Raw genomic sequence first — 24182 nt, forward strand, 5'->3', positions numbered from 1 at the left:
CTGGATGGCTATTGTTGTGTTGGCTGTTTTCATTTTGTTATTTGACAATCTAAAGGAAAAGAGGTCAGTGCCCCTGACTAATTCATCAGGTATCGCATGTTTTAACAATTCTTGCGGCACACTGGTTGAAAATCGCTGGTCTATACAATAGCAAGCTGGCTAATAACATCAGTCAACTCTAAGTGAAATGCAACAAAAGACTTGGTTTCTGCCAAACCAGTGCTTGAGACAATAATTATTATGTGAAAATAATCAAACATTCAATGAGCAGTAGTATATGAATAATCTTAGATGATAATCCTATAATGGAACAAAAATAAGACGAGAGTCAAGAGTTCCTTGTATCGTGCTTTGCATGACAGATTTGTGTTGAGCTACGTACAGCATGTAATCATTTCTGGAATAAGAAAAAGGACAGGATTTACACTTCACTGCCACTAAAATGGAGAAGGCTTGATGAAAGGGTGCACACCCATCACAGCACTTCCCGCCTTGTGCAGCAGTTACTGTTTACTTGTCTTTCTCTATCACTAAACATGGTGATCCTCAAGGACTTGAGGGCCGGAACCTGGTCATATTCACTGTAGTAGAACCCGAGTCTAGCACAGCTCCCAGCACATGTTGTGCTCAATAATATTTCTCAAGTGAATTAATGAAGTGAGACAGTTAGGAAGATTTTATGAGTGTCTACTGAATTTTATAAAGGATTGCAAACCATAAGCTGTGGTTTGAGCAAAGGGGCAGAATCAGTGATACAGACACAGAAAGAGTTAGCAAGAAGTATTCTCAGGTGAGGCAAAGACAAATAATGAAAAAGTAATATCAAGGAAGGAAAAAAAGGTTGCTGGTTGATGGAGTGATGCTTGATGGCCAGGATACCCAGCCACAGAAGTCTATTTTAATGTAAAAATGATGGAGAATCAGAGCTATGTACCAAAAACAGGAACAAATCCTTTGAGATGTGTTGTTTGTTTTATATCATATATTTGGAAGTATCTTGCTTTTCTTTGTCCATATGATAAAAAGTTTAAAGATATAAACTACAGATCAATCTAAGATGGTGACTCTGGAACCGGAAACCACTCCTACTCCTAACCCCCCACCTAAAGAAGAAGAGAAAACAGAATTTAACCAGGAAGTTGCTAACCCAGAACACTGTATTAAATATCCTTTACAGAACAGATGGGCACTCTGTTTTTTTTTTTTTTAAATGATAAAAGCAAAACTTAGCAAGGAAACTTTTGGCTGATCTCTGAGTTTGATGTCTAAGTTGAAGACTTTGGACTCTTGTACAACCATAGCCAGTTGTCTAGTAATTGAATGCCTGCCTGTGACTACTCGCTCTTTAGGAAGAGTATTGAGCCTAGGTGGGAAGATGATAGAAGCAAAAGAGGAGGGCGATGGCTAAGTACATTCAACAAACAGCAGGGGTGAAGTGACCTCCAATGCTTTTGGCTAGAGATGCTGCTGTGCCTTACTGGAGAAACTTTTGATGACTACAGTGATGATGTATGGGGAGAGGCTGTTAATATTAGAGCTAAAGGTGATAAGATAGCAAAATGGACTACTGAATATGAAAACGGAGAAGCTATTACACATATGGGGGGGTACACAAGGAAAGGTTAGGACTTCCTCCAAAGATAATGATTGGATATCAGTCCCATGCAGGCACAGCTACTACTAAGAGCCGCTCTACCACTAAAAATAGGTTTGTTGTTTAAGAAGACACCTTCTGAGTATTCTCATACAAGAGAGACTATGTCAAGTAACTGAGATTGGGTAGCTGAACCACAGCCTTTTCAAAAAGCACAGTGGACTGTATTTAAATTTGATTTCCATCTAAATGTTGCTAAGATACAAGAGAAGTCTCATTTGTCTTTGTCTTATACTTCTGTGTTAATTAAAAAAAAACACAACTTTAGGTAGAGTGTTCACTTCTCCCAATCAAAGAATTACAGTACAAATTGTCCCCAGAATCCATAAACGTGTTCCTGGCCCACTCCTTATAGCTTAGGAGAATTACCATTACAAACACATTTTACCCACCCACAATATTAAAAAAGAACTTGTATTTCTACACCTTACAGGAAAAGAATTCTGTTTATGTTCCATTATATGCAGGAGCATATTTTACTGGTTTGAAAGAGTATGATACATACAGTTTCCTAGCAATTTTCTTTGTTCCGTTTTATAACATTGTCTTTGCTGTACATTCTTGATGGCTTAGACTTAGATTTTAATTTATTTGTTTCCCTTCTTGATAACATTAGTGGTTCTGATTTCAGTTTTTCATTTATTTTTTTCCTCATGTAACAATGGAGAAGGATCCAGGAAAATGACACAAAGGTAGGATAGAAATTTGGGGCATTATTTGGTAATTCTTTTTGTTACTACAAAGCTTTGCTATATATTTATGCATTTCATTCAAATCAGTGATCTATGTTTGTGTGATTTCCTAAACACAACTGTGGCCTATAAAAATGTAACATCATAATTATATTTCTAATTAGAATTAGTATGTCTGCTTTTTTATCTTTATGCTGTATTTTAACATTTCATATTACTTAGGTTATTTTGCTTTGGTTAAAAAATGGCTCAGGCAGAAAAGCAGTCCCATTCATATTAAGAGAGTGTACAAAACTATAAATAAAATGTGTACAGTAAATTTTGTTTTAGACAACTAGACTTGTCCTTTTATTTCTCCTTCTCTATAGAAGGTTTGTACTTCTTACTGGAAGGCAGTCTTTATTGTGTCTTCTTTAGCAGTGTCGTCCACATGAACTGCACAAGTTTGGAGAACTATTTGATTATTATGTTTATTACAATTTTTAATAAATTGAATAGGTAGCATTATATATATGGAATTAAAAGAGAATATAAACTACAAAATAAAAGTATATTATTAAAAAGGAATTATTTATTTTGTTTAAAATTTTGTAAGCAAATTGTTAGGAAAATAAGTGAAATAATAAGCAAGCCTAGATTCAGCAAAAGAGTTACATAGTTACGAAACAAAGCAGACAGAACCTCCAATTTATACAAGATCTGACATGGACATTCAGTAAAAACAAATAGCAAGTTTGCTGGGCTGTAGGCAGATTCATCCTTCTCAATAGGAAATACAGCACCTATTAAGTCATAAAAGCCTAACCTATGTCAGTTGGGGGGTGGGAATGGGTAGTAACTGCAAATGGCCATGAGGGGTATGAAAATGTTCTAAAATTACACTGCATGCCTCTGTAAATTTACTAAAATTTGTACACATAAAATGAGGGAATATTACTGTATGTAAATTAGACCTCGAACTGTTAAAATATAAATTAAAATTATATAAGTATTTTTTTTAAAGTAATAAGACCATATTCAACACAAGTTTTAAATCACCTCCAACATGCCATGCATGGAGCTAGATGTTAGTGCTGGGGATACAAACATGAATAAGATATGTCTCTGGCCTCTAGGACCCACTTGAGAATCCACAGATAGGTTGGTCAATCTGGCAGAGGAGGTAGGAGGGAGAGCTGGATGAACAGAGCTCAGGAGGAAGATCAGTGCAATCATGTGAACTAGGCCATATAAAAGCATAACCAAACAGAGGGCACGGTGTGGCGGAAATGGCACTGACAAGAAAATCAGACAGACCTTAGTTCAAGTCCCAAATCTGCCACTGATAAACATGATTTTGGGGGCAAGTTATTTAATTTATTTGTAGTTTCAGTTTCCTGGTATGTAAAATGGTGATCCTAATACATATTTTTTCAAAGTTGTTATGGAGACTAGAAATAATATTCTAAACCATACTTAGCTTAATCCATTTTAGTGATTATTATTAATAAAAAAAGAGAACATAAATATACCAGATACTTAAGAGACAAATAAAAGTAAGACTTAGTGACTGATTGTGGGGAATGAAGGAGGGGGAGGAATCAAGTGTGATTCAAATGTTTTAGAATAGGTGGCTGGGTCACCCGGTCCAGTTTTCTACCCCTGCTTAGTCTAAATTCATGCTCTAAGAAATGTAGTATTCTTCTATGAAGGATCTATGTTTTATAATTTGTGTTCCTAAGAGGCCCAATACATTTCCATGGATATTTCTCAACTCAAATATTATTTATATAACAGTAGACAGTCTGCCAGCAAATAGGAATTCTCTTCAAGATCATTAGTAGTTAATCCCAAGTCCAAACATTCATTTATTCAACTCAATCTTTATATAGGAATGAATCAGAAAAATATTCTATGCCTTCTTGATTAGTAAAGGACTCTAAGATAGAGTGATTAATATATATATGTATATTATATTATATATATGTATAAAATATACATATGTATATACATAAAACATGTATATTATATATATTATATATATAAAAAAATATATAATTTGTTTCTAAATTACAGTTGACATCCAATATTATAACATTTATATACCTTACAAAGTGCAGGGTAATTAATTTAATGCAATACAGGAATGACTCCTTGAAAACCAGGTTAAATGGAGAATATACTCTTAAATGCCTAAATGGGGGAAAACACAATATTTCAGAGAATTATGGGTTCTTTTGGCGTATTTTGAAAACATCTTTAGGCTTTCTATAACGGGTTAGAACAGAAAGACAAAATATTTCAGAAGATTCTTTTCCCAATGAATAAGTGGTGCTGATTCCTACGATAATGTATTTTATGGATTTCTGTTACAACATCTGTAGGTGTGGAAATTCATTTTATTATAGTAATGTTGGCTAAAATACCACAGTGTTCACAGACAGGAAATGACCAAAAATAAACCAGCTTCACTACATGCATCCAACGTAAGCAAAAAAAGAATTACACCAAGTACTTTCCCATTTCTGGCAGGGGAAAGAAACCTGCAATACGTCATTTTACTGTAGAGCTGTCCCAAGTACAGTGAACAGTGAAATCATTAATGGGATATAGCAAAGTTTTACGGAATTTCTTCCCTGTATGTACCTACAATTTTTTTCAAAGATACTTGTTTCTAGGCATTTAGTTACACACCCATATGCCAAAGGTCATAGACACTGTAAGAATTAGCCACCTTTTTGGCATTATGAAATATTAAATGCTATAAATGGGCTTGTTAAAAATGGAAAACCCATGTAATATTAAAAAATCAAATCAGAACCCCAAGGAGGACACTCTGTGGCCCTCTGACTAGCTTTCTACCTTCAGAAAGAACCAGCCTTATATCATCCAAGAAAAATGAAATTTAAATATATTTTTAAAGACTGGCAGATAATGTAGTAATATAACTTATAAAACACTTCCCTTGTGTTTTCAGATAAAATAAAGTAATTAAAATGTTATAAACCCACAACAAATACAAAGAGTGGGGACAGTCTGTAGCAAGAATTCAGCAAATTTCTGGAAGGTGGAAAGTGAAGGATGCTGAGTGATGGAGAACAAAGGCAATTATAGCATTGAATATGCGCTGCACGGAACAACAAAGATGGCAGCGAGCCTGCCCAGTAGAGCTTTGAAAAGGAAAGAACAGCAGGTATATTGGAAGATGGGAGTGAGAAATGACACTGAACACAGGGACATTAACTGAAGATCTATAAAAGCACCCTACTATCTACTTCTCCCATTGCCAATAAAATACTCAGACAGAGTAGCATTGCAAATCAGTGGGAAAAAGAGAGAATACTCAATAAATAGCACTAGGGCAAATGGCTATTCCTATAGGGGAAAACAACCAAATCAGACTTCAACCTCAAACTTAAAAATCAATTCCAGATATAATAAAGACTAAAATATGAAGGCCCTGGCCAGGAAGCTCAGTTTGTTAGAGCACTGTCCTGATACAACAAGGTTGCAGGTTCAATCTCCAGTCACGGCACATACAAGAATCAACCAATGAATGAATAAGTGGAACAACAAATCTCTCTCTCTCTCGATCTCTCTCTCTCTCTCTTTCTCTCTCTCTCCCTCTACCCCTTTCTCTCTCTCTCTCCCCCCCTCTCTCCCCTCCTCTTCCTCTCTCTCCCCTCTTCTTCCTCTCTTTCTCTCTCTCTTCCCCTTCCTCTTCCTCTCCCCCAAAAATCAATCAATAAAAATTAGTCTTTAAAAAAAGACTAAAATATGAAAGGCCATATTTTAAACTTTTAGGAAGACAAAATGGGAGAATAGTTTTATAATTTCAATGTAGTAAAATATTTTTTCCTCTAAACACAATCTAAATGAGTGGAACATAAAAGAAAAGGTATACATATTGGTATCTTCAAAATATAAGTGGTATTTAAAGTCAAAGACGTATATAAAATTGCTTAGGGAGAAAACAAAGAGTGAGAAGATGGTCAGGGACCAAAATCTGAGCAACTCTACAATCTAGAAGTTGAGAGGCCAAAAGCATTTGAGACTATGAGACACATAATGAAATAAAAAAACCTACTAGTAATATGATATGTATAATAATAAAGGAAATAATGAGACTAAATTAGATCAGGAGAGAGAGCAGGCTTCAAAAAGATAAACAAGAAGTTAAAAAAACCCTTAAATGTAGTAAAGGCAGCACAAATTTCACTGTTCATTTAAAAAGAAAAACAAGACAGGCAATATGAAAGCCCAGATAACCCTGGTCAGTGTGGCTCTGCAGGCTGGAGTGTTGTCCTGTACATCAGAAGGTGGAGGGTTCGATTCCCAGAGAAGGCACAAACCTAGGTTGTGGTTTGATCTCTGGTCAGAGTGTGTGCAGGAGGCTACTGATCGATGTTTCTCTCTCATATCAATGTTTCTCTCTCTCTTCCCAAATTCAATTAAAATAAACTAAAAAAAATAAAAAGAAACATCAGATAAAAACAATGTATGAAAGGCATGGCTCAAATATGAGCAAACTAAAGTGTGGTAAAGTTTTGAACAACTTTTGAAGTGTAATTAAGAGAGGGCTATTTGGATTATTATGCTCAGATTAGTCTGAGTGTCTAGGAAGCAGAAAATTAGATATAATCATAGTACACTACCTAGCTCTCAAGTAAAAAAGTTACACAATAGTTATACAACCACAGAAACTTAAACAGTGTTTATTAGTTTTCAATCTTTAGAAGATACCAACTGACAAATGTTATGATTACAGAACAGATGCACGTTATCTTGATCTTGAAATGTAAAAGTATAGCTCATAGAATATAGCAAAATTATTAGAGTTCCAAAAGAGAAAAAATGGTAGAATAGGAAACTCCAAAATTCCATCCCTCCATAAAAGCAACAAATATGCTAGCAAGAACTATGAGATCAACTTTTTCAGAATTCTGGAATCTAACAAAAAAATTATAACTAGGGGAATGCTGAAGAAAAATGCTGAATTTTAATGAGAGCTCTGTGGCATTTGAACTTACTTATTACCATCCCCTTACTCCCTGGCTGAGTGGTAGTCTTGAAGATGGCAGCCCACATTCTACGTGCAGGTTGCTGGTACCAGAGGAAGTGATATATACCTTACTCTCAAAAAATTATGGATGTGTGTTTTGACATGTCTAATGGCTCCCTGAAGGACCAGCTCAAGGGCTTGCCTTTGTTTCACCTGCCTTGGAGCTTCCTCATGGCTGAGGTGGCTTCCTGGGTGATATTTGTTAAAAGCATTTAAAGGCAAAAATGTATTAGCTGCTGCCACATGGGGCAAACAATAGACAGACAGACTATAAAGCCTGAGGAAGAAGAGACTGGGAAAGAAGATACTTGGGGAAATTAAGGGCTTTGAGAAGCTCCCGTGTATTCCATGGAATTTAGAAGGCCACACTGATGTCCAGGGCTGGACACATGCTCTGAAAGGATCTGAGAAGACTTCAGGAAATCACCTCCAATTGTTGAAAAACAAAGAAAAAGAAAGAATATTGAAAGTGGCAAGAGGAAGTGATTGGTTATGTACCAGAGATCCTCAATAAGATTAACTGTCAATTTCTCATCTGAAACCATAGACAGCTGAAGGCAGTGGAATGAATGTCAATCAAGTGCTAAAAGAAAAAACCGTCAATCAAGAATTCTATAGCCAGCAAAACTGTACTTCAAAATAAGGAAGAAATCAAGATATTCCTAGATAAACCAAAGCTGTGAGATTTCATTGCTAGTACACCTGCCCCTAGAAGAAATGCTAAAGCAGTCCTTTAGACTGCAATGAGAGGACACTAGACAGTAACTCAAAGCCATATGAAGAAATAAATAATACTGGGAAAGGCAATTACATAGGTAAATATAAAAGCCAGTATTACTATATTTTTGGTTGGTAACTCCTTTTTTCTTTTTCTTTTTTTTCAATCTTCACCAAAGAATATGCTCATTGATTTTAAAGAAAGAGTGAGAGAAACATTGATTGATCACCTTCCCATACACGCTCAGACCAGGGATCTAACCTGCAACCCGGGTATGTGCTCTGACCAGGAATCAAACCTTCAACCCTTTGGTGCAGAGGATGGTGCTCCAACCAACTGAGCCACACCAGCCAGGGTGATAACTCATTTTTCTATATGATTTAATATACTAATGCATAAAATAATAATTATAAATCTAGCAACTGAGTTTGCATTATAATCTCCACCAATAATTCACTATCTCTAAAGTTTTACTGTTATGGCTTTATATGTAAATATTATCTGTCTCCTTGATTTAATAGTTTTAAGTCATTAAAAAAGGTCAGACCAAGATAATGTAATGGTGCTTCCATGGAATTTTGAACTTACATCAGTAGAAAATAAATCTTTTAGCATAAATTGTGGATCCCTTTCCTAATGACTTATTACTGCTCTTCATATCCTTTTCACTGAACCCATCCATCACTTTTCCCACTGTTCCCAAACTCTTCTTTTGTGCTCCTTGCTTAAAAAGCCTCTGACTTTGTGGAACCCCTAATAAAAATTCTGAAACCTTTGGCAGTAACTATAAGTCACAACAATTTGCACAACAGATACTTCCTCTTGGAATTGATTGCTTGTTTTTGAGACCATAAAAACGAAGACTATAATTTTAAGTTATTTTAGAGGGTCACAGAATTTTTGACCATAAGCTACTTAAAAAGTTCAAAGTATCAGGAAACTCACAGTAATAGTCTAGAATCCACATATCAGAGATAGTTTTTTCCAGGTAAAAGAGGCAATTAATAAACAAAGACAGTCTTGCACACCTGCAGCTTCCCACACTAGTAAAACTTGAACAGTGAACAGTCATGTAACAAGGGCATAGAATGCGCGGCTGAGATTGGAAGGAGATGAGGCTTGTCAATGTTGACTACTTTGGCTCCTGGTTCTACACCTAGCTCTACCATCTGATGACCTTCACTTCTACTCTTCAACATCCTATTCCCATGGCCATAATAATAGCCTCTAATTGTTGTTAGCGCTGTCATTACTTAAGATATGTTCCACCTCTAAAATCTTCAACTTCAAAAACTTACTCTAACCATAAATTTCCCCTAATCCAGCTCATTATTAACATTCTTACTTCATATATTTCTCATCAACTTCATTTAGACTTTCAGTCCCAGAAATTCTAGATTTTCGCCCAATCTATTGGCAACCTTCTATATTTTATTCCTTAAAAATCTAGCCTAGACCATAGGGCCAATCATTTCTTTCTTTTATCATTATATTTAATTTTTTTATTCCTTATCTTTGATCCTTTATCTCCTTATTTTTCATCAGACATTTAACTTCTCTGCTGTGATACCTAGCTACTCTGTGTTCCTAGAATACTCAAAAATTCAGACTACAGTTGCTATGATTTCATGGTCAGTAACTTCATTTAGTTTCTCATAATTTTCCTTTAACCTTTCAACACTTACCCAGTTAGCTCCCTCTGAATACCAAACAAGACCTGACAAAATGAAGAGATATACCATGACTTTCAAAGTGATTACTTATTATCTTAAGAATGTCAATCCTTCTGAAATAAATAACTTAAGTGCCATTTGAATAAGATTCTAATATTTATATTTAGAGTAAATATTTTAAAGTTCATATGGCAGAAAAAGTATATGAGAATTGAAAGGTTGAAAAGAATAGTGAAAACACATTTCCCAGATATTAAAACTTCCTACAAAACTACCATAATCAAACCAGCCTGGTATTGGCATTAAAACAGATTAAGTAGAATAGTAAAATGGAATAGAAAGTCCAGAAATATATCCATATATTTATGGGACCTTAATATAAGATGAAAATGTTATTCTCAAGTAGGAATAACAACTAAGGAAAGCTATTATTAGCAAATTGACTTGTCAATTGAAATACAATCAAGTTAGACTCTTACCTAATACCATATTAAAAATAAATTTGATGTATTATAGAACTTTTAAAACTTTATTAAAATTTTAGAATAAAATTTGCAAGATTATTTGGATAAACTTGGAACTAGGGAACCTTTTTAAGGAAGACAAGAAAAATATTTTTTTAAAAGAGAAATTATGTATTATTTCATAAATCTAAAGACCAATGATATAAAGTTTTAACTTTATGAAGTATTATAGTTCTAACCAAGTAAAATTACATTTTGACATTTAAATGATATTAAATAAAGTTCTAGGGCAACATAGGAATGATATATTTGTTATATAAATGATCCCTTAATTAGAATTTCTATTTTTTTTTTTTGTAATCCTCACCCAAGGATATTTTCCATTGCTTTTTTAGAGAGAAGGGAAAGAGAAAGGGAGAGAGAAACATTGATCAGTTGCTTCCTATATGCGCCTTGATGGGGGATTGAACCCGCAACCTAGGTATGTACCCTGACCATTAATTGAACCCTGCAACCTTTTGGTGTATGGGACAACACTCCAACTGAGTCACCTGGCCAGGGCACAGAATTTCTATTCTTGTTGTCTTACTTTTTTAGCTGAAAGAGCTGAGAGGCTCTACATGTAAATACCCAAGAGAACTGAAGAAATTATATTGATCAATATAAAGTAATCCTATAACTAAAAATTTTAAAGTTTATTTGTCTAAATATATGTCAGACTCTTTAACTCCCCCAAATTTCCAAAATATTATTCTAATGCCTCTTAAATTACTTTCTTTGCTACATTCTTTATATTGCAAAAAGCTTAAAGAATACTAGCTAAAAACTTGAAATAAAAACCTACATTATGTTCGGTTTGAAATGTGTTTCAGAATTTGGTTAAGGCCATCAGATAACTGTGCTTCATCACCTGTACAAAATTGAAATTCCATCTGATTTTTAGGCTTTATTTAAAAATTATATACATATATATTTTAAATTATAAATAAACTATAAAGATATATATGCTTTATGTTCCTCTCATTTACTTGATTCCAATGTGCTTTCTTAAGAGGAAGAGAAATATGCAAAGTCTAGAGAATGTACTCAGATTTGCTCATAAACCAGGAGATATGAATTATGGTGACATGTGTGTTAGAGAAGAAAAGAGGTTTGAGCCACAAGAATAGATAGATATTATAGAACGCAGCTGGAGTAATTATTCAGATTTTATGATGAATTGTTTAATACTACTAGTTAAGAAGCAAGGTTTTGTGCTGGCTGCTGGGGATATGATATAGGTCAAGATAATCAGGATTCTTTTCCTCTTGAAACTTACATTCTAGTGGGGAAAACAGATCTGAAACAATTAGCCACTACTCATTTAATTATGGTTATGGTAAATGCTAAGAAGGCAAAGTGCAGAGTAGTGAGGTAAAAGGGGTTATCTAATCTAGTGTAGTTTCCGGGAAGTAGTTAGGGGAGGCTTTTCAGGGGATATGAAGTCTAAATGTAAGACCTCCAAGCCGGGCAGAGTAAGAGAAGTAGGGCATGGAAGTGGTGTCAGGAGATTACAACTGTTTGCAGGAGAAAAGCTGGAAGAAACTGAATTGAAAGTCACTGGAGTTGCAGTAGGAGAACAGGGTAAAATAGGTGAGGTGGGTAGGGGGTCTCATAGGCTATATTAAGTAATCTACATTTTTTTCCTATGACAAATAAAAAAAACACACTGAAGGGTTTTTAAACTGGGGGTCAGTTTGTTTTATTTAATAATTCCATCTTAACTTTTAAATTTAAACTTCTAACTTCAGTAGGTTTTCTTAAGAACTATTGTTAAATAATCAAATGTGAGATGGCTTCCCATTTCTGCTTCAAGTTTAGTTCTTCAAAGACTAGTCTCTGGAAAGAATATCATTGCATACCCTGTTTCCTCTGGAAATGAAGAGGTGGTACTTCCATCAATCTGACAGGGGTCCTGAGAAGGAGAGTCAGAATCTTTTCTATCTTGATTTGTAGCAATATTGGTTACTCGATGTTGCAAGTCCCACTGTCGTGCTACGTTGTTAATTGTTAACCTTTTCTTCTCCTGTGAAAAAGTTTATTGTAAAAAATTCATAAAGCAATTTTTTTAGCAGGAGGCTATCCAAGGAGCATATTGTTTTTACTACTTATCACACTTTTAAAGGGAGTCTATTCCTTAAAAGTAGCTACTAAAGTATTCTAAAACAAAGTACAACTGGTCTTTATTTACCTTGTGCATTCAAAAATCTTAGTAAAGGTCTATCACCCTTAAAGAAAAACAAATATATACAAACAATAATTACTCCCATTGGAGATATAAAAATTCACTACCTGAAAGTTTAACAGAAATTTATATACTTAAGTGTTATCTGAAATTTTGATTTAACAGAGATTTACATGCCTTTGTGTTTAAACATAGAAAGAAAAGATAACATTTTAATTTCCCTACTCAATAATTAGGAATAATATGATGAAATAATCTTGGCAGGGAGGAGAGAAGGAAAGGGACTGATCAATGTTCCAAGCTTCACAGTGTAAATTACAATCTCTGAAAATTAGTAATTATATACAGACTACTAAAAGAAATTGTACTAGGTTGAAATATTTCTAGGTAACTAGTACCACCTTAGATGAATATGAAAGAATTTAATTCATGATATGCAATGGATACCTTAGGGAAGTGGTTCTGAAACTTCAGAGTGCCTCAAATCACAAGGAAAGCTTATTAAAAAACTAATTGCTAGTTCCTACTCCATTCTGATTTAGTGGGTTTCAGGTGGGGCTCTTGAATTTGCATTTCTAACTCCCAGGTGTTGTTAATGGACTTCACTTTGAGAACCACTGATTAGGGCATTGGAGCTCCCTTCTCTCACAGAAACCTGTTGAAAAGGCAGATCTAGACTACCCAAAGAAACTCTGCTAGGTTGAAATGTTTCTAGTCAACTTATATAAATGCATTGGGGAAAATAATCACTTCTATTCTATTCTATTCTATTCTATTCTATTCTATTCTATTCTATTCTATTCTATTCTATTCTATTCTATTCTATTCTTCTATTCTATTTTATTCTATTCTACATTATCAAAAGTTAACATTTTTATATGGTATGCCAATTAGATCAGAGGCTGAAAATAAACACATTCCTTTTCCTCTTTACTGAGAGCACAACTGTCCAATGAAAAATCAGTGTGTGATACTGACCCCTCTTCACCCTCTCCCTCTGGAGCCAATAAAGGCTGTTGGGAAGATTCTCTGCCCATTTGCTCAGTACATATATACATGTAGAATAATTATTTTTAGTTCCACCTCTTTGCCTATACTTGATTATCTAAAATTTTAGCATGTAGAAATGGCATTGAATAAGAATAAAAATGATGACAAAGGTAATTAAAACTAAACTTTTTAGAAGTTCTATTTCTGTTTTTAGAAATGTTTTTAGCATTTTTTCTATTGCTTGCTATTTCAGGTTTATCTATATAGCTATGTGGGTTATATTTAATATGTATATACTTCTGAGACTTTTTGACATTTTATATATGTCCTCCTTATCGAAAGCAAGTAGGAATATGCTATTCTACTATAAAAATATTTTTCCAAATCTATAATAAAAAGGCATTTGACCTGAAGAAACTCAGTTATTTGCAGATGACTAGAATAATCCAACCTAAGCAGTCTTAACCTAAGCAATGCCAATATTTCTATTTATTATCAAGGCCACTTTGAAAGAGGCAGGGGCAGTGGGTTAATAGAGGATCACTATCATGAGGACTACATGCATTTGGTTTTCTGGCTGACTGGAGGCTGACAGAGAGAACTATTCTTAATAAGGTAGATATAACAGTATTCAGAAAAAAGACAAAATAATTTTACACAACTGAGTATAGAAAATAATTCATAACAAGATACTCTGAAAATGTAAACACTTTCTGACACCCACCCCAAAGTTAAGCATCCTTTACTTGGGTTATTAAAATCAGATACGTTGACTAAGAGAATTTTTTTTATACTGGGCCCAGGAATAGGGAAGACATATTTTGAAACGGGAGTGCAGCCTGGGATCAGGTGGGAACCACTGGCTGGCCAGGGAGACACATAAGGACTCCGGATATCTGTGAGCAAGGGGAAAAAAGAAGCAAAAGAACATAGTACAAAGATATAAATTCTGCAAGGCAGAAGGGGGTGGGGGTACCCAAAGAAAATTTTATGCTCAATGATCATAGATGCATTTGGCATATCAGTTACAGTCATGTGTCTAAAGCTAGACGGCAATACGTTGCCAGTTCTGTGTTAGTGAAAATTATTTTAGAAGATGCCAAATTTCAGCTCTACCACTTGAGTCAATTCTTCATAGTCCAAGCAATACCACACCAGTATATGACATGACTATCACTTCCATTCATTTCCAAGCTTGCAAGAGAAGTAGACAGAAAAGTAACAAGGCAGAAGGCATGTGTCTATGTGCTCTCCCTGTCGCTCTACAACCACCCATGCCATTTTCTTAACCATCAGTGCGTGTTGGCATGTGAAACAGTCCCCAGCAAATGCTGAGGGTCTTTGGTATCATGGCCCCCATTCTGAGCTAGGGCTAGAATCCAGGAGTCCTGATTTCCCATGCTTTCCTTCTTATTAAAATTTTTAAAAACTAAGTAACCCTCATAATTAAAGAGTCCTATTCAGTGACTACAAGAGAAGCATTAGCTATATTTTGAAGTTTTCACAAAAACTTACCAAACATTAAAAAAATACTCTTACTAAAAATTTAATGGCACATTTCCAAAAATGCTGATGATAACAAGCAGCTGAATTGGGCATATAACAAAAAAATTTCAGTTCAAAGTTTGTCAAGTGCAATCCGTTGCTTATAGCAGGCTCTACTTATTAGAGCTAAATCATAAATGGAGTTTGTCTATCTTTCCTTTCCAGGCTCTAAGGCTCGTACAAGTGTTCTTTGGGTCTGAAAGCTATCGTCTACTTATTCCTTTATGCATTTTTGTTCACTTATTCACTCATTCACTTATGCATCTGACAGTAGCAGTGGCATGGTAGGAAATACTTTTCTGAAGTGAACCCATCGGAAAGTTTGCCAGTATTGGTATCTGGCAATGGTGAATCTTGCTCCTATAAATTAAAAAAATACTGCCTACAACTATATTTCCTTTAAGGCAGTCAATGTGGTTTGGCCAACCATTAGGGATATTCCATTGCAGGGAAAAAGAAAATCTTATTGGCTAAATCAATAAAAACGCAGAGACGTCAAGAGGGGGCTAAAGCACATCTAATTTATGGAATGAAGGGAAACAAAAGGTGGGGAGGAATCAGCAGGTTAGAGATAATAGAAAGCAGAAAAATCTTAGTATCCTGAGTAATGGTTCTAATAACTTTTGAAGTAGTAGTCCTGAGTTGAGAGGGCTTGGGACCAAGTTGGTTCTCTTTTTTTGCTAATTTAAGAGTAGTTTTCAAAGAGTAAAATACAGAGATTAACATGTACCCGTTGATGAGTTTTGGCAAATGCACACACCTGTGTGTAATCCTTAGCCCTATCAAGATATACATTTCCATCACCCTCCTAAGTTTCCCTGTTTCTCAATTTTATTATATACAACTTGGTATCCCTAGTAGTCATTTTTTTAATTCTGAATGCCATTTACATTTTAATTTTAAAAAGAAAAGCACCTAGTTTTAGAACATAACATAAAGCATAATACAAGACATAAGCTTTAAGCTGTGTTTATTACACTTCGCGATGTTAATATAAAATATTTTAAAACAAAATATTTTAAGGAAAGACATGTCTGATATGCTAAATCACTTAAAACAAGTTTAAAACAAATTTCAATTCCTAAATTCCTCAAAATCTTTACCACTTTTATATCAGAGAAGCTAACAGAAAGTTTTCAAATTTAGAACTTTAAATGCCACCAGGAAACAAATGATAACTTCTGTTATATTTATTTTTATCTCTTTCTTTTAAAATAGCTTTTGCATGTGTTTTATAATGTATATTATAATGTATTTCAGAAGCACAAGTTTATGTATAGGTAGTAAACGTAGGAAAATTTTAGGACTGTTTAGAAAAAACATTCTATTGATAGCAAGGAATATTTTAGAGTTGGAGACCACTTTTCTAGCTGGCTAGCTAGCTTCAGTGCAGTGAGTATGGGCACACACAGCCGTCGGAGGAAATACCTTAAGCAAGGATTGTTTGTGACTTTCCCGCTTCTTTTCTTCCTCTTTTTTGGCTACAACAGATGCCATACGCCTTTCTTCTTCCTAAAGAAATTTTAAAAAATTATTAAGTATTTAATCTTTTTTATGCTAAATGTATTTCGGTCTGCAAGTCTGGTTTTCTTTGTGACAGGCATACTACTTAGCTAATAGAAACTATGCCCTCAAAGAAAAAGTTAGCACGTTCTTCTTTATTCACTTCTGAATTCTAAAAAACCCACATTCTAAACTCTATTCCCAACTCTGGATGTGAGATAAATGTAGCTAATATGAGAGAGAGAAAATGATGGAGAGAAGCAGAAAAAGAGGGGACAGGCTTGTATACATTTTCCTTGTACACTGGGCACAATAGTTCCACATAGAAAGACTTAAATTTCTATCATTAAGATTAAAAGGATCAAAGTGATACTTCTAACAATTGTGATTTTATCTATGGGTTGCAAATCAGAGCTTTATTTAATGACAAAACAAGAGTGAAAGTCATTTATAATTCTCCATTGATTACATTAATTCTCCATTAATATCATTCCTTTTACTTTATTTTTAAATTAATTTGGAGTCTAATTTCTTAAATTCTAAAAACTGTGAAATAACATTATAGGCAGTTCAGAACATTTTTAAAAAATCAGTCATAGCCTGGCCAGGCGTGGCTCAGCGGTTGAGCATCAACCTAGGATCCAGGAGATCGTGGTTCGATTCCCGGTCAAGGCACATGCCTGGGTTGCGGGCTCGATCCCCAGCAGGGGAAGTGCAGGAAGCAGCCGATCAATGACTCTCTCATCGTTGATGTTTCTGTCTCTCTCTCTCCCTCTGCCTACCTCAAAAAAAAAAAAAAAATCAGTCATAATCCCAACACCCTAACTCAAATCTTATCATTTCTGTATCACCTTACAATATTCACTATGAACAAATTTTTAAAAGTTGCAGTCTGTATACACAATCTTGATCACACTTTTTCCCTGAAGATTATCAAATTTTAACAGAGTAAATTATAACCATGTAACTTTTAATTTTTATTATCAAAAGATTTGTAAGCATTCAAAATTATGTCACAATTTGAAAAAGCAATTTCTTCATAAACGACAAACTTGAAAATATCTTCAGAGATAGGAAACTATAAAACATAATTTAGCACATTTAAAGGAGAACTCATTTAAAAATGAAAAAGTACAAAAATGGAAATTAAAAAGTCAATGGAGGGGGGGTTGCAGAGTAGATTTTACATGCTGAAGAGAGAATCAGATGACTGAAAAATAGATCAGAAGAAATTTTCCTATATGCTTTTATAGCACCCCATATTTCTCCATAACAACCTGTTTCATATGAATTATCTCTGGCACTATCTCTCCACTCTCTCACCCCAAAATGCTCCATAAAGGTATAGATCATGTCAGCTCCAGGCATACAGTAGATATTCAATAAGTATATACTTAAGGAATGAATTACTGAATATACATCTTTATATATTTGTTCAATCATTACCTAAAACTATAACTGCTAAATCAAATGACAGATATATTTCTAGGGCTTTTGATGTTTGCAAATTTCCCTCCATAAATGTAGTACTAATTTATGTTCCTACCAGAAGTCAACATTTTACTTAAAACATGTTGAACAGTCATAAGAGCTGTTCACCAAATATTCCTGTGTCTTCCCACATCCAAGCCATACTGTGAGATGGTACTTCCTGCCCCCTTGAAGTTAGGTGTGGTCACTGACTTGCTTTGGACAATGCCATATGAACAAAAGCGATGCGTTTATTTCTAGGTGGAAGCTTTCAAAGACAATGTATGACATAGCTATTCTCTCTCTAGTCTCTGCACAGAATCTGCAAAGCTCCAGATAATAGGTCCTTTGAAGGCCTTGGTCCTGGAATGAGGACAACACACAGCCAAGTTCTGGGACCACATACCATGGGCAGACAATTGGTATGAACATGAAATAAACTTTGTTACTTTAATTCACTGAGGTTAGAGAAGGGTTATTGCAGCAGCATCTGGCCTATGTGGGCCAGTATATAGGTAATCTGTTATATTAGAATTAAGGCAGGCCAAAAAGGCCACAAAATGTATTCTAGAGGGTGAGCCATTATAAATGCTTCTGAAAGCAAAGGAAGACCTAAAGAAGTATGCTGAATGCACACAACGAGAAACTATCACAGTGTTAAAAAGGAAACTAGAAATGCAGCTACTGGAAGCCTCTCATTTTAGAAATGAGGAAATTAATGCTCTGAGAAGTTTAGCAATATATACAAGGGTCACACAACTAGTGACAAAACTAGAATCATGACCAGGAGCCACGTCTTGTAAGAAATGAAATTAACAGTCTTTTTACAATAAGGATATATTTAAATGTATTTTAGAGAGATGAAAAGTTGTGGTTAAAATTCAGTAGTACTCTGCCATATGATTTAGTTGTTTAAATGGGAACAGAAATTTAATGTGATTTCTGGTGAGTTTAAAGTGTCTTTTACAATATGGAATATAGTTATTCTTAATGTAAGGCTGAACAGAGGTAATGAGGAAAAACAAACTAAATAAAAATTTCAAATCCTTGATCCCTAGCTTCACAAAATAGCTGGATTAATAATTATATTAAATTCTTTTGTTCAGTAAATATTGATTTGGTACCTATTAAGTATAAGTTATTTCAGAACAAACTTTTAAAAGAGCAAATTATATTGATGTTCAATTGTTGACTCATCTATGAAATGTGAACTAGAAACAGATTGGTTATTTAAAGAGCCAAGTTCAAACAGTACTGGAAACTGTATGGATCACGTACTACACATACTTAGGAGGTGATTCCATCAGATTTTCTAAAGGAATCTGAGCTTCTATTAAAGGCAGTAGGACTTTCAAAGGAAAGCCAAACCTAGGAAGACTGGATATATGCCAAATCAATTCAAATATTGAGTGTTTTAAGGAATTTATATATCTGATGACTGTATTTCAGCCCAAATAATTATAGAGTAACTAAACTTAGAAACAAAAATAAACCTCTAATTTTAAAGATAAGCTATAAATCTCTTGGTAAGAAAAAAAAAACTGAAATTCTGGCATCTTTACGATAGTTCAATTTCTGGGATAAAAGCCATACCTTTTGTGTAGCAAAAGAAAGGGATCTAGCTGGGACCCCAAAAAAGTAAAAAAAAATAAACTTTTTGCCATACTTCAGTTTGCCATGGAGACCTATTATAGGAATGATTTCAAAGAGGTGTAGTGATTTAATAGGTGTTTGATATCCTGGATTATACTCTGTTAGCAGATTATTAAGGCTCTAAAACAATGCATATATTATATGAGAAGTTTTGTTCCAAACTAAATAAAATGGTCCTAATTAATATAGGCAGCAATTTATGTGGAATTTAAAAAGTAAATGGCAATGTGGGCTTTTAGCCATATAGTTAAAAACAATAGAACAGATAGTTATAAAAGACATTGTTTTCTCTGACTACATCAAGTATTAAAACAGACTTTAAAATCACAGAGTTCTTTTCTAGAAGAGATGGTCCGCATTCTTCATTCAAACAATTTTGTTTTACAGAGGAAACTGATTTTTCTAGGGTCATAGTTAATGTCAGAGTAAGTATTAGAAGCCCTGTTGCCTGACTTCTACTGGCCCAGGGATATTTGTGTTAAATACCAAAGGGAAAAAGCCAGAACAGGCTAGATTATGCTGTTATAACAACTTCACAACTTACACTGTCTTACAATAAGACTAGTTTATTTCTTGATCATGCAGAGAACACTACAACTGTCCTCCATAAATTGGTTAAGTTCTCCTGCGTGTTGTGATCTGATAGTATTTTCAACTCATCACATGCTTCCACAATGACCACAGAAGAAAGGCATGGAAAATCACACGTAAGCCTTTAAATGCTTCTGCTTGGAAATCATTTACACCACTTCTGCTCACATTTCATTGGCCAAAGCAAGTTGCATGACCACATCTAACCAAAAGAGGAAAGGAAGTATCATCTTACCACATGTCAAAATGAGGTAGAGAACCAGAATGCATTGATAAGCACTAGTAATGGGGCCCACACATCAGAGTGAGAAAGAAACTCTCTTCTGCCTCATATAGGCTATTCCACTTTTTGGAGAGCAAATTATAAATAAGTTCATATTAAGCCAACTAAGTGTGAGTTTGAGGTGAAGACTTTAGACGTCGTGTCTATTTCAGAATTGTGAACATACATACTGCCTGCATTCACAAAATACCGCCTTAGAAATAAAAAGGAGAAAATTCTGCCTCCCAGAACTGTTTGAACAATGGTCCTTGTTCTAGCCTCTCAAGATGTGTCTTTTCTCTTATGGACAGTTGTGAAAATATTTGAAGACCTGCAATATCTTCCTTATGTCTTTTCCTTTGCCAACAAATAGTGCCAGGTTCTACTCTCAGCCCTGTAATACTAATAGTTCAGGTGTAATCTGACCATTGAAGACTATCATCTCCATTTTTCTGGATTCTCTATTTCTATAAATGAATATTGTTTTGAACATATTAACTTCTAACAATCATATCTCACAATTAACTCAATTTTAACAAATCAATTCCAATGCTTGTTTTTTTCTCATTTCCCATATCCCTGCTTTTGGGCTGAGAATTGTTTTGTTTGTTGTTGTGCAGTAAAGTTCAGAATTTTCTATTTATCTTTTTTTCTTTTTTAATATATCTTTATTGATTTCAGAGAAAGGAAAGGAGAGGGAGAGAGAGAGAAACATCAATGAGGAGAGAGTCACTGATCAGGCCTGCAACTGGGCATGTGCCCTGACCGGGAATCGAACCCCGATCGCCTGGATCCTAGCTCGACGCTTAACCGCTGAGCCACGCCCAGCCAGGCTATCTTTCTTTTAATCTTGCTAAATTCTGCTTATTTTTCTAGACTACAGGTTAGCAAACTTTTTCTGTAAGGGGCCAGTGGCATAGTGAATATTTGAGGCTTCTTGAGCCGCATAAGATCTCTACTGCATATTCTGTTTTTTCTTGTCTTATTTTTAGCAATGCTTTAAAGCATAAAAACCATTCTTTGCTTGACAGCTATAAAAAACAGGCTGCAGAATGGATTTGGCTCACAGGCTCTAGTTCGCTAAACCTGTTCTAGATTGTTGAGCTACTTTTAGATTCTGATTTGATCAACCAGTATATCAGGATCTCTAACTTCTCCAGTTTCTGTCATTCACATACTTTATCAGAATAAAATAAATACACAAACATTGAATAGAATGGGCCTGAGAAAAAAGCCTCATGGCATGCCAGAACAGATTTCTCTATAAGGCTGGCATTAATTCATGTTCTATAGGTATACTTGAACCATAAATCCATTTAACCATGTTGTCATATAGTTTATCCAAAGTGATCTCATGAAAGACTTTGTCAAATACTTTGCTTACGTACCAAAACACTATCTATAGCACTCTTCTGAAAGGGGCCATTTATAATATCTAAAATAGAAAAATAACTTTGGTGGAAATCGCTTTTAGTGAACTAATGCTGCCTCCTAGTGATCAATTCCTTAAGTACTCACAACTCATCTTGTAATAATTCAATTTAGTTTTCTTTCATAATAAACATCAAGTTTATTGTTATAATTTGTGGGATTTATATTCTTTCCTTCTGTGACAAAAAGATTAGTTCATCTTACCTTCCAGCTACACCATTACTCTACACTCTTCTCAGAAATAAGCGTCAGTGGTTTAACAGTTCACTCACTATGTTTATTCAGTGCTCTCGATCAAGGATTGGCAAACTCCAGCCCACAGGCCAAATCCAGCTCCCACCTGCTTTTGTAAGTAAAGTTTTGTTGGAACACAGCCATGCTCATTCATTTATGAACTGGATATGCCTGCTTTCACACCACAATGAGAGTTGAGTAGTTTTTCAACAGGGCCTATATAGTCCCCAAAGCCTAAATATTCACAACCAGGCCCTTACAGATAAAATTTGCCAGCCCCTGCTTTAGATGGGTCTGAATGAAAACTTATTTACCTATCCTAGGCCTCACTTTTACCTTATTAATATTTATTTCAACTCTACATACTAAAAGTCATTCTTGTTAAAGCAAAACAGGCATTGAAGCCAGCAACTCATATTATCTTTTAGCACCAGATTATTTGTTGCCATTCCTCCGGATCGGACCCCCAGAAGCTCTTACCCTGACTATCTCCCTGCTTCCCATCTCATTATCCAACTTCCCCTCCCCAATTCATCCTCTGGGCTGCTACCCAGAGAGACAATCTTCTTCACAGGCAATTCCAATTTAACTACCTTCAACTCTTCAAGGGCTTCTTATGCTCACAGCGAAAAATCTAACCTTTTTATTATGACATAAAATGCCTCTCATGGCCTAGCCCTTGCCTGTCAGACAGCTTTTCTCCTGGAGTCTCCCCCATGTACACTCACTGCTCAGCCATGGTGAACTGCTATCCATGCTATACTCTCTCGCACCCCTCTGCATTTTGCATGCTTTCTCTCTCTCTGGAATATTTGTCACAGATACATCCACCTTCTTTGCTACTCTTCAAGACTTAAGTGAAGTATTTTCTCCTTTGGAACTTTTCCTATTTCTCCTGTAGACAAAGGAGTGCCTTGCTTTTCGATATGACTGTGCCATGTGTGTGAGTGTGTGTACACACATATCTATCAATCAATCTACCTTATCTAACTAGTCATTTTGAATTATAATCTGCTGCACGACTGCTTCTGCACTAGACTGTAAGTTTACAGGAGGGTACAAGTTATAATTCTAATCTTATCATATCTAGTATCTAACACAGACCCTAGTACAGAAACTTCCAGTTCAAAGTGACTAACACTGTCTCAGGAAATTTTTCACAGTGCCTCTAGGTCAAAAGAAATGTGCTACAGCTCTGTTTATTGTAGTTAGGAAGTTACTTAACAAGTCTTCAAGTTCTAGCAGCTTAGCAGCCATCTGAAAACAATAATAATACATATAAACTGAAAGAAAAAATATACTTTTACATAACACAATTACTCCCCGATGGAACATGTGTACCTGTGGGGCATTACACAACTTCTCCAACACTGGAATTAGATTGGACACTGCCACCCTCATTATCTGTTGCATACCGATTTGGAATGGCATTTGTTTTGATTACAGTAACCGTTGAAAAGTCAGCTTTGTAAAGATATGGTGCTCGAGGAGAAACAAGATGGCGGCGTAGGTCACAGCTGCACCCCCGCCTCCCGCAACAACTAAAATACAGAACCACCGTCACTCTGAGCCTCCTGAGATCCGGCTGAACAGAAGCCCCACAACCAGGGAGCTGAGGAAGCGCCGAGAGCGGCAGGAGGGTGGAGACGCGGGCGGATGGGGGCTGAACTGAGACTCCCCTCGGGCCCACACCCGGTGCTGCGGTTGAAACCCAGGAGGGAATCTCGGCGGCGGGCATTTCCCGGAGGAGCGAGGGGTCCCAGCCCCACAGCAGGCCCCCAGCCCAGGGCTCCAGGCCGGGAAGAGACGTCCCCACAACTCTGGGCTGTGAAATCACCGGGACTGTGGCTGAGGGTCCCAGAGACTGCGGGAGCCCCAGCAGCTCCTCTTAAAGGGCCGGCGCACAGACTCAGACGCGCTTCCTCTGAGCCCAGCGCCGGGCAGCAGCCTGAAAGCACCTGGGACACTCGGGGAGGAACTAACCTGCCTGAGATCCAGGCAAGAGGTGGAGGGGCAGCTTCCTCCCAGGCAGAAGGG

At 35.7% G+C, this 24182-nt stretch overlaps 1 protein-coding gene and 1 pseudogene across 3 annotated transcripts in view; one reads left to right on the forward strand and one right to left on the reverse strand.

Moving 5' to 3' along the window:
- The window catches only part of LRRC49 (leucine rich repeat containing 49), a 147848-nt gene that overhangs the window by 30175 nt on the left and 93491 nt on the right, over window positions 1-24182 (reverse strand). For all 3 annotated transcript variants that reach the window (XM_016201198.2, XM_016201190.2, XM_016201214.2), the window contains 2 exons: window positions 16430-16513; window positions 12144-12307 (listed from right to left, as the gene is read on the reverse strand). In XM_016201198.2, coding sequence (XP_016056684.1) covers window positions 12144-12307; window positions 16430-16513 — 248 coding nt within the window. The remainder of the gene's footprint in view (window positions 1-12143; window positions 12308-16429; window positions 16514-24182) is intronic.
- LOC148094284 (eukaryotic translation initiation factor 4E pseudogene) lies at window positions 1058-1721 on the forward strand (annotated as a pseudogene).

This window comes from Miniopterus natalensis, chromosome 1 (genome assembly GCF_054644295.1).
Source record: "Miniopterus natalensis isolate mMinNat1 chromosome 1, mMinNat1.hap1, whole genome shotgun sequence".
NCBI lineage: Eukaryota > Metazoa > Chordata > Mammalia > Chiroptera > Miniopteridae > Miniopterus > Miniopterus natalensis.